Source organism: Solanum dulcamara, chromosome 12 (genome assembly GCF_947179165.1).
Source record: "Solanum dulcamara chromosome 12, daSolDulc1.2, whole genome shotgun sequence".
In the NCBI taxonomy this organism is placed as follows: domain Eukaryota; kingdom Viridiplantae; phylum Streptophyta; class Magnoliopsida; order Solanales; family Solanaceae; genus Solanum; species Solanum dulcamara.
The window spans coordinates 46,830,211-46,842,635 of record NC_077248.1 but is presented as its reverse complement, the minus strand read 5'-3'; the positions used below and the strand labels follow the sequence as shown (position 1 = coordinate 46,842,635).

Here is a 12,425-nt window from a genome sequence, read left to right as displayed (position 1 = left end):
TCTACTTCTTTAGGGAGTTTTCTAAATGACAACCATCATTTATTAGCTATGTGATGATACAACAAATTGTTGTCATATCCACAACAGTCCAATACCTTGGACGCAAACTCATCTTTGGATCCAATAAAAGTCCTCTTTTGGGACAATAATGAGTTTCCCGAATGAATGGTACGATCCTATCTTATGCTGACTATATAGTTTATGGGGTTTGAGTTTTTCAATATTCTTAACCAAATCGATACTCAATACTACTCCCAAAATATAGTTTATTATGCTCATAACTCAAGCGAGTTTATTTTTTTGATTAACTCATTTAGTCTCCTTTAGACTTAGATGAAAACTCAACTCATCACATCTTTAAAGAATATGATCTCAACTCAATAAATTCATTAAATGTAAATTTACTTCTCAACTCAATCACAAATGAATATTTAAGTACATTAAAACTCAACTCATTTATACTCAAAATCCTCGTGCTGAAATTAATAATTAAAAGACTTCTCAAACTTAATTAAAATCATGCTCAAACTCTTGCTCAATTATTTGACGAAAATAATCATTCTCTATATAAAATATTAAATACAAACTCTATTAGGGTCCATGTAAATGCAAATGTGAATATATATAATCTGAACAACTCAACTCGTGACCTCTTCAATGTATAATTGAATATATATATCTCGTGACCTCTTCAATGTATAATTGAATATATATATATATATATATATATATATATATATATATATAAGGCCTCAATGAAATTTATATAAATAACTCAAGAATTCGCATTATCAAAATTGAAAACTCAACTTGAAACTCAATTTGACTATATAGAGATGTAGGGCACGAGGATGAACTTACTACAACATTATGATAGTCTTACATACCTAGAATGAAGATTGTTAATCAAAAATTGAAAATTATGTAATTAATTAATTTTTAAAAAAATGAAGATTAAGCTTGAAATCCTTGAAACCTAGCTTCTCCTATTCTCTTTAATCCTTGTTCTCAAAGGTGTTAATGAGAGAAAAACTTCATTGGTACTGTTAAGAGGTTTTAGTCTCAAAATTTCTTGGGTTAAATTTGGAAAGGACCAAAATAACCTTTAAAATAAAAGATGGGTTCCAGTGGACGAGATCAATCAAGCTCGTTGTCCTGATCCCCTTGCCATGCTCGCCTAAACTCCTTGAGTTTCTGATGAATTTCTCTGAAGTTTTTGGCGAGAAAGACTTGGCTCTATCCACCCCATTGGTGAGTCATATTCCCTTATCTAACTCACCCATTGATTGTCTCTCTACATAAAATCTCTAAATTATTTAGCAAGGATCTCGGCTCGCCAAGGCAACTCAGCAAGTCTCCATTCCTCCTTCATCTCCCCAAAAGTCTTTAGTTTTTAGCATAACTCTTAGGACTTTTTGGTGAGATTTCGGGACACTTAGGGTATCGCCCAGTACCATTTAGCGAGTCACCAATCAGTTTGGTGAGCTCCAACAGTCAGGGTTCCTCTTTTTGGACTCAATTTTTGAACTTTAACCCATGCTAGAATAATGGGGGGTGTTATAGTAACATAGTTCATTTGCATGAATGGGATTTTAAACCAATCTCAAGCACCCAATTGGAGTCTATTTGAACTTAGCAAACTTTTATCGGTGCCTATGTGGGTATAGCCGCATAAGAGGCCCTAACACTTCTTAAATGGTGGTTTCTTAAGTAGACACTGAGCCACTTTAGCAGGCCTTTCTACCGAAGGTCTAGCTTTTTAAGAGGACTCCCCCCTCCCCAATAAGGGCGTAACTTCTTTAGCGGACAAGGCACCACTTTAATGAGGCCGCTTAAGTTGTTAAGTAACTGCTAAAGTTGTCACCGGTGGTAGTTTATATCCATTTTAAGCCTCTTTTTCTCTAAGCGTTGGTCGATTTTTAGGATTTAAGAGGGCTATGTTCTATGTGAATTAAGTGTTTGATATTGGTATTAGCTGGGGAATTGTTGTTGGGCCTTGTTAGACCGATGAATTACACGATCAAACCAGTAAATCTCCTACCCTTTCCGCACTTTTAGGCTTCAATGGTGAACTATAGTTTTTGATGATGCATGATTTATTTTTTCTTATTTTAAAGTTCAGATTGTTCTCATTTTTGGGCATAAGTTTCTTGAGATGAATAGGAACCTTTGACGGATTTCTGGGATTCCTTTCACGGGTCCCACAATGCTATTTTTGCTTATTTTTAGATCTATTTTTTAATTATTGTGATTTGAATATCAAAACGATCGTATTGATATTATAATCATTAATATGATAGTTTAGTAGTGATCAGATGTGTGTCGAAAAGGTAAAGCTCTAGTTTGGTAGACTTTAGAGCATGCGTAACCGTCTTGGAGGTAGGCTATGGCTTACCGATCTTAGATTAAGCTTGTGTTTGTTATTAAATGATGTTTAGATAGTTTTGGGAGGGTTCTTACCATGTCACTTATTTAGTTGATAGAATACTTAGCTTAGCTTTCTTTTTTGGCTAAATTCAGGGGATTTAAGCATGTTTTACCTTGCCTTTGATGTATCTCATGCCATGTTGATGTTGTATGCCTTTTGTACTATTGTTTGTGAGTATTCTTGGCCTTATTCTAGGTATAGACTAGTGATTTCCATAGACACTGCTATTTAGAACCATTATGCCTTAGAAAATCCTTTGATATTGATTCGAAGAGTGTTAGATCCCTGTAGCCAAATGTAGTAGACTTTAGTCTGATAGTGAGTAGACATATATCAATGATAAATATTCTCTCACCAAATTTTCATTAATAATCTCCCTATTTTGTGGCCCCGGTGTTTTTCGTTCATGATTTTGGGCCTTGTTTGGACTAACTAGAATTGAGCTTGGGTTCCGAACTAGGAGTGAGTCATTAATGACTCTGGGGATGAGTTTGATATAGAGGATCCCTCTTTATGGTATCAGATGAAATATTGGATTTTTTGAAGTACTTTGAGGGTAGGGTTTGAGTTCTATTTGTTCTACCAATCACGATTTGAAGTCAGGGCACCTATCTACTAGCCGCGGTTCAAGGTCCAGGTACATATCTATTAGTCAGGTTAGAGTCCTGCCACTTTGGTTCTATTGGGTTTTTTGGGGTGTTAAAACCACAGTTAGAGTCTGGGTTTTTGTCTCTCCGGTCCTAGAATGTATCTACCATCAGTTTGGATTAGCCTTAGCTTTTCTCTGTGCCCATTGAGCATTAGGTATTTAATTTCCAACTTCAATCAGTCTATGATGCCTATTGAGTTTCAATTATTTTGATATTCATGCTACGCTCTGCATATTATTTCCTGATGTAGATCCGAGGGCTAGCCGACAACATTGATTCAATGCAACAACAGGAACTTATGGATGGTGGTCGGATTCACATAATCACTCTTGAAAGATTTGACTTATGTGAGTATGAAAGTATGCCATTTTCTATAAGAATTGGGCTTGCTTTCAACAATACTCACAAAATGTGTTGGCGAATAAAGCTTATGTCAACACCTTGATTAATTTTGGGTAAGTAGTGTGATACATTATTTACCATAAACAACATAGTTTAAGTTTAAGAACAGTACCGACTCTGGAGTAAAGATTATTATTTTACTAAGTAAAGATTCAATGTAGAACACACCTTCATGATTCATAATAGTCTCCCTTCGACTAAATTGATGAACTCTTTTATTTTAATATTAAAATGAGCGGTGGAATGATGGTGTATATATTTATTTTAATAATAAAACTACAATATAGAAGTGCATTATATCTTATCATATTAGTGGGCATAAAGTGGAGAAAGTAATGTCATTATTGTTTGTAACTCATGTAATCATTATGAAATGTCCTTCAAATTATATCCTAGTAATTGCCCCACTACATGACCTGATATAACTATCAATTTTCTTGACATCTATTAGATGGAAGAAATATTGCACACATATAAATGATATGTTCTTCCATGTGTTGGAGGCATGTAAAGAAGATCAGAAGTGGATGAGAAGCATTGGATTGTGTTTGTATTGTGAGGTGAGTATAGTGAAAGAGAGGTGAGACAAAGTTCAAGTCTTCAACTTATCCACTATAAACAAGAGTAATGTTATGTTGAAGGAATGTACTCTTATTGGTTGAGCATTGAACTCTTCAACGAGTCTAGGGTTGTTTTGAGTCACAAGTCGTCGTTAATTGACTGTTGTATATCATAGAGGGAAAAAGTTAAGAGTTATTCTACTGAATCGCTAAAGATAATACCACGGTGAATTTGAATCTCATTAAAAAAAGCGAGATAACCACACCTTAACCTAAATATTTATTTATTTTATTTTTTCAACGCTAATTTATGATGTATTTTAAAAAAATCTATGTATTAATAAAGCTCAATAATAAAAAGGTGAGACGGCATGTGTCATCGGAAAAGATCACTATTTATCTTTCTTCTCGTAATTTGAACTTTCTCCTTAATGTTTTGACCAAAAACTTTTAAACAATAATTTTCTCCCTAACTAATATTGACATTTATTTCATTTCTTCAAACCAAAAATGACTATCTTTCCTCATTACTTCCATTTATTTCATTTCCTTAAATGTCTTTCTTCAATCCATCAATTATATATTTTTTCACTTTTTGATCTTTCCTCTAATTTTCTCATAAATTTCTAATTAAAATAATATATATAATTTCTCTTTTATATATATATGTATAATAAAACTTAACATAAACAAGGTTATGTGACACCTCCCTATGGTCTATATTACTATTTATATGTCTTCTCATTAGAACATTCCATGTAAAAAACTCGAAAGTCACTCATTTTACTTTCTTAATTAGTTATTAACTTTTTTTTTCTTCCAAAGACAAACATTTAATTAAAAGTTATTAACTTTTTGTTTCATTCAAAGACGAATCAAATGTTACGTGTTGCCCTATTTATTCATCATTAAAAAGTCAATAATGAAGGAACATTATTGTGAGTAAATGTCAAAAAAACCGTTTCAAACTTATTTAAAGCCTTCATTATAGTTTTAGTGTTTAAATTATCCTCTCCCTTTATCATAAAAGACTCCTTATTTTTCTCTAAATTTAAATACAACTATAAAAATAGGCATACAATATATGTTGATCACCATCTCAAATTTTCACTACCAAAAAATGTGACATTTGTGGGGATTAAATTTCCATGTTGCGGCGGTCAACAAACCCCACAATCAGTTGTCATGGTGGTTTAGAAACCCCCCCCCCCTCCCAAATAACATTCGTTGCTATTAGTTTGCGTAGATTCTTTCGTGGCCGCCGTAATATTTTAGCGGTGGTTATATCGCGGTGGTCCAACCTCCATAATTCACAAAATTGTAAGTTTATTATTAAAAAAGTTGTGTGGGATTAAAACCCCCGCTATCTGCTCATTTAATGGGGACTAAGACCTACCCAACTTTGTACAATATTAACCTCCGCTATTGTTGATTTTTTATTTATTTATATATTTATAATTTTTACAAACTGATTGATCTAATATTTTACTATACAAATTGCTTTCTTAAATAAGGTAACATTAAGATATTATTGAACCACAAATGCATTAACATAAAACAAATATAATATTAGTCTCAAACTTACTTTAAACACATATATTCCAATCATTAAACACAAACATTAGTATCATCATTTATCTCAAAAACTAACATTGAGCACATTCATTCCAACCATTAATCATAAAGAATCTACTACATCCATTCAAGCAATTACTATACTTAATTATCTAATACAACTGCACGACGAAACTTCATTGGTTCTTATGTTCATGGGTGAAATGAATCCACTAGCTGCATCATTTGGCTACAAAAAGAATTTAAAATATAATTAATCAGAATGATCGCAACAAAAACATATTTAGTAAACTACAACTTAGCTAATTAAAAGAAACCAATATTCAAAAAACAGAGTAAGTAATCTCAGCAAAACACAAGATATGCATACAAGTTATCTGCATACAAATTGATATGCATACAAGCTATCTGCAAGATTTAGGAACCAACATTCAAGGAATTAAATTTCTATAAAGGATTACAAGTTCACAATAAAAATACTAAGTCATAAGCTATCTACATTGGCTTGTTGTTCGAATACTTAAGTCAGACATGCAATGGTGCTTCACAGTATAAGTTGAAGGGGTGAATCTGATAGAGAAGTATAGTCGTATTTAATAAGTGCTGAAGTAATAAACCTACAATCAAATACTATGGTACTGAAAAGTCTTTCTTTTCTAACAAAAATGTTTATTTAGCCGAGGCTCTCTTGGACAGACTTTGCAGCTCTAAACCAGTACTCCTGTACAGTAGCACAATAATACCAAAACACGAGGTGATTTCTTCCTATTAACCTGATATAGGGTCTACTTTCTCCTATATGTCTGCCTATTTTGCATCTAGATTTTATTTGACATGCGATCGCATGCACGTGCATGTTCATATTTCTACACCAATGGGTGAGCCCTTAGTGGTGGATCGAGTGTATCGATCATGTATTATTTCCTTAGCCGGGTATGATACTTAGATAGATATGATTATTCTAGGGATGGTAGATTTTGATGTGATATTGGGCATGGATTGGCTTTCTCCCTATCGTGCTATTCTTGATTGTTTTGCTAAGACTGTTACCTTAGCGATACCTAGTGCCATGAGGATTGAGTGGAAGGGTACTAGTAGCTCCTATCCTAGTAAATCTATATCATATATTTAGGCTCAGAGGTTGATTGATACGGGGTGTATGTCTTATTTGGCCTTCATTCGGGATACTAGTGTAGAGTCACCTCCTAAGTAGTCTATTCTCATGGTTAAGGAGTTTTTTGATGTGTTTCCTACTAATCTTCCTAGTGTTCCTCCGGATAGGGACATTGATTTTGCTATTGACTTGAAGCCGAGCACTAAGTCCATTTCTATTATTCCATATCACATGGCTCCGGTTGAGTTGGAAGGAGTTGAAGGATCAGTTGCAAAATTGTTGAGTAAGGAGTTTATTCGCCCTAGTGTGTTGCCTTGGGGTGCACCAGTTCTATTTATAAAGAAGAAAGGTGGGACTATGAGGATGTGTATTTATTATAGGCAGTTGAACAAGGTGACTATCAAGAACAGGTATCCTTTTCCCCGTATTAATGATTGATACACTTGAGGTCTGGTTATCATCAATTGCATATTAGGGCATCAGATATCGCTAAGATGGCTTTTCGGACTCGTTATGGCCACTATTAGTTCTTGGTGATGTCCTTTGGATTGACTAACACCCTTGCAACATTCATGGAGTTGATGAATGAGGTGTTTTTCCCTTACTTGGACTCCTTTGTGATAGTATTCATTGATGACATCTTGGTGTATTCCAAGTGTGAGTTTTGTCTCAATTCGGTGACATTCTTGGGACATGTGGTGTCCAAGGAGGGGATTAGAGTGGATCTGGCTAAGATTGAGTCAATTAGAAGTTGGATGAGGCCTATCTCTCCTACTGAGATTCGTTGTTTTGTGGGGTTAGCCAGTTATTATAAGAGGTTTGTGTAGGTTTCTCTTCTATTGCAACTCCATCGACCAAATTGACTCATAAAGAGTCTGAGTTTCTATTGATCCGATGAGTGTGAGGCAAGCTTTTAAAAGCTCAAGACTTTATTGACTTCGACTCCTGTTTTGATGCTACCCGAGGAGAGCGTGGACTTTACTATATATTGTGATACTTCCAAAGTTGGTTTAGGTGGTGTGTTGATGCAAAAGGGGAAAGTGATTGCCTATTCTTCTAGATAGTTGAAGGCCTATGAGAAGAGTTATCCTAGTCATGATTTGGCGTTAGCAGCTGTGGTCTTGGTGCTTAAGTTGTGGCGGCATTACTTGTACGATGTGCATTACGAGGTCTTCACCAATCATAGGAGTATTTAATATATATTCAGTTAGAGGGATCTTAACTTGAGGCAATGTAGAGAGTTTCTGAAGGACTGACATGACTATCTTGTATCACCCAGGAAAGGACAATGTGTTGGTAGATGTCTTAAGCAGAAAGTACTCTATATGGGGAGTCCTATCGCAATCTGAGTTAAGGAGTGACCATTGGCTAAAGATGTTCAAAGGTTGGCTAATAGCCTTGTTCGATTGCAGATTTTGGAGGGACATGCATAATCAGTATGTGTGTTCCAACTAGATAAAATATCAAGTCCGAAAAAGTCACTGATTGTCCACATTAGAGCTGCCCGCATTCTAAACATTTCATTTTTTGACGAATAAAAAGTTTCTACACCTTCATACCACAACTCACTTAACTCCTTAATAAGAGGTTGTAGGTATAAATCTATGTTATTCGCCACCATACGTGGACCTGGAATGATCATTGATAGAATCAAATTTGGTTTGTTGATAACGCTCATACTATACTTTTTTCGATTTAGAGTGTAGGACATCATTAGCAATATAAACCCAACGTATATGGTTGGTGTCGAATCCTACAAGGAACGGTGAAGAATAGAATTTGATTATGAAGTATGAAAGTGTTCTAGACTTTTGTAGCGTAAAAGTAAATGAAGTATAACATAACTTAAATCTATATTTTTGAGATATCAATTTAGAAGAGTTAACTAGATTTAATATCAATGTGATTAACACCAGTTTGGGTTGTAACAAGGTGGAAGTGGCTTCTAGGGGAGGTGCATAGTTAAGCCTGTTGTTTGGATAAGGGTAAATGCACAGCTCAATGTCATTAATGTTCAACGGATAGGCAAAGGTTAATCAATAATATGAATAGCATCTTTCGACCACTCTTCGTCTATACACGCAAGCACTTTTGAGCCTAAACATATGTACTAGAGAAACTAACTTGATCCTTAGCAAAACCATCGCTCACAAGAGAGATTATGATTGATAATTTTAACATAACGACCATTTGTTAATTCAGTCACTTCACATCACTATTTCAAGCTAAGATGAAGATCTAATATAGAAATATATTTGCAACCATAAATCATAAATGAATACACAACAAATTAACAAAACCTATATCAAACTAACAATTCTTGAGTTGTTGCAAAAATATAAATCCTAAAACAATAATTTAACTACATAGAACTAGAAGTATGGGGTTTAGCTACACATTGACAAATTAAAGTAATTGTCCTCCTTTCAATTCAGCAAAGTATCAACTCTAAATTCCAAATACCAAGTCTAAATTCCTCAAAAACCAAGTTAAAACCCCAAGCTAATAGAAAAGCTTTTTTCTCAGATCTAGGCAGTCAAAAACGTATTCTCTTTTCCCTAGGAAAATAAATTTATACTTGTGAAAAATACACGCCAAAAAGCTTTGCGCGAACCAATTCTGTGACTTTAGTTACGCTCATCGAAGTGGTCGGCGAGTCTCCATTTGTTCCTGCTTCTCGCCTTCCAGTGCATTTCTTCTTCAGTTCATGTACTATCTATTCGGCAATGATGATTGGGCTTGCCTACGAATTCGGCGAGTCGCTGTTTTAGCCTTTAGCCTCGATCTTCAGTCGCCCTCTTTCCCTAAAGTTTTGATTACTGAACTCGCCTTACTGATCAGTGGCTTTCCCTTTACCTTTCTTGTTGGCCTTTCTGGTCTTCAATTAAAACAATCTCTTAGCCACTTTTAGGCACACATGATGTATCTCTCCCTTTTCCACTCGGCGAGTCACCGAGTTTCCTTTAGTTTGCTGAGTCACTCTAGCTGTTGATCTTGATTTCAAACCAATTTAGTGAGCTCCAGAGTCCATTGGAAATTCACCAAAGTCTCTTTGCGAGCCTCAACATGCATTTTGCCTATTTTGCCCTTTTTTAGCTCTTTTCTTCATCATTATGCTCATGCCGTGTCCTTAACTCTTCACATCTGCAAATGATCTCTTTAGAGTCAATATTGGACATAATATAGGGAAAGAGGACACTAATTCATTGAGTTTTGAGCTATAAATAAGTCCAAACTCCTGACTCATCAGCACCCCCAACTTAAATTTTTGTTTGTCCTAAGTAAATCAAGAAACTAATCATTTCAAAACCAATGACTACAAGTAGTGCTCATTGAGACTCAACACATAAGTGAGAACGAGGTTCAAATTAGCATGTAATGTTCAATTATGCATTCAAGGCTTCAAACGATGACTAATCAATCTCAATGCAAGTTCATGCCCATAAATGTTCTCTCCAAAGTGCAAATTTATGCCCAATGCACATATTTGAATGCCCTCACATCAAGAAAGTAATTCCATACTTCAAAAGGCTATTCAAAGATTATAGTAAAGCAATCACACACAACTCTTACACTCACAAAGAAAAAAACATGTGTAGTTCCACCCATAGGTTTGCCATTATATTCCAACCAATAGATCAATTGGATCATACAAGATTAAAAAGGTCTTTTAAGGCTTGTAATGGGGCCGAGTGCAAGGTATGATCATTTGGGTTTAGTGACTCTTATTCCTTAGAACATGGATCAATGACAAATATCTTCCTTCCCTTTCGTTCGTCAAGTTCATGGATCACTCATTTTCATTCATAGCACTCTACGACTTTCGACTTATTCATTTGGACCCCCCTTTTTAGTTTTAACTGAAATGACATAACAACTTCCCTAATTTTTCTTTTCTTTTTCGATTCATCTCTTTTCTCTCTCTTTTTATATAGAGGGGTTCCATTTTCTTCTATCAAGCATCCAAGAGTGATCCTACATGACCAATTTCTCTAACTACTTTTCCAATTTTACCACATCCCCAACTTAGGCTTTTGGCCTAAGTTGACAATTCAACATATCCAATGCTCCAAGGAGTTTATAGGTAAGTAGAATAATGGAGTTTCAAAAGTTGGTTCAGCAATTTGGGTTCAAGTCTCATCCAAAGAAAAGGTTAGGCTCAAATGGTTCCAAATTAGGTTCACTCGCTCACAAGGGAATCACAAGAGGTTAAGGCAACTTTAGGTTCACTCATAAAAATCATGCCTAAGATTATTTCTTTCAATCACCAATTTTAACCGATTGGAAAAATGGGAAAAGGTCTAGGTGTCCTCATGCATATCTTTCAAGTAAGCATCAACATACATGGCATTCCAACATGAACATCGAGCATAACTCTATAATTTAAGCACACATGAAACGATCATTGCAAGACTCAAACTTGATATTTGATTAGTCACAATGAGATGCCAAGAGTTCACATAAGACTTATGCGACCTCTGTTGCCTCGTTGGAATCGCACAAAACATGTCATTCATCAAGAGCCCTATTCAAGTCATCGATATTAAACAAGACCGATTCTCGAATGTACAAGTGAACAATGGACACAACAATACCAATTTAAGTAGAGGTGCAAAGCACAAATTTCCAAAACTAAATATATACGAACGATCAAAATCATAAAATACTATTCACAACCCAAAATGGAAAAGTTTCCAAAAACCAATAGCAAATGGTTTAGGTAGCTAAGGTACCCTCACCCTACCAAAACAAGTACTTTCCTCAATGTGAAAAATAAAAAAAGAAAGTAAAAGAGATAGAGATAAGGATCCCCATATCAGGCTAAGCTTGAGAAGATCTCTAGACCGCAGGTGCATCCTCAACTGGGGCATTAGTTCCTAGTGTCTCGCTAGCAGGTACAAGAGGTGGTGCCATGGGTGATAGATCAGGAAGTGGTGGCTCACTAGGAAGCACAAGAGGTGATACCACAGGGGATGGATCGGTATGTGCACACTTTACAGCTACTTGAAGGTGCACATCCTCAAAATTAGCAAGGCCCTCATATTTGTCCTTGGTATGCTACTCAATCACACCCATGTCCTCCTCATCTATCTCGCAAAGCTCCTCATCATCATTACCAGCAATGAAATCAACTCCATTCATAGAAGTCAGAGTTGTCACAACACTAATAATTCCCTAAGATGGAGGAACCTCAGAAATTAGACCCTCGGGGACATCAACACCACACCATAATATAGTGATATATGTGGACCTAATCTCGTCTATATCCTTCCTCAAACCTGCAATGTTGGTCTAAATGGACTCCAAATCTATAAAATGTCCCCCATCCTTTTTCTGCTTCTGAACTCAAGCGGTGAAAGGAGCTACCTTCTCAGCAACCTCTGTCAAAGTGGCACGTTATCTCACTACCTCAACCCATAAGGAAGTAAGAAAAGCCTCAATCTCCATGGAAATCATATAGGGGACAGAAGCCTTAAGTCTCGAAGCTAAGAAATCTACTGAGTAGGAAATATTGCCCATTTTGTATAACATGGAATTTTTCAAAAGAGGATGGGATGTGGTACTATCCAGAGGGACTGTGGAAGTGGACGGAGTAGAAGATGACCCTGGCACAGTAGAAGTGGGAGGTGCAGTTCCTGCCTCCAAGGACTCTGTATCAACAATCGGTGTAGTATCAACCAGTGGTGGTCTCTACC

At 35.6% G+C, this 12,425-nt stretch overlaps 1 protein-coding gene across 14 annotated transcripts in view; it reads right to left on the bottom strand.

Annotated features, from left to right (window-relative positions):
• Window positions 1–12,425, bottom strand: part of LOC129877874 (uncharacterized) — a 103,661-nt gene that overhangs the window by 56,156 nt on the left and 35,080 nt on the right. Inside the window, exon 8 of one of the 14 annotated variants that reach the window (XM_055953408.1) lies at window positions 5,569–5,844. The exons of the other annotated variants lie outside the window; for them this stretch is intronic. Coding sequence (XP_055809383.1) covers window positions 5,808–5,844 — 37 coding nt within the window. The 3' untranslated portion in view covers window positions 5,569–5,807. Of the gene's footprint in view, window positions 1–5,568; window positions 5,845–12,425 lie in introns of those variants that run through there. 14 annotated transcript variants of the gene reach the window in all.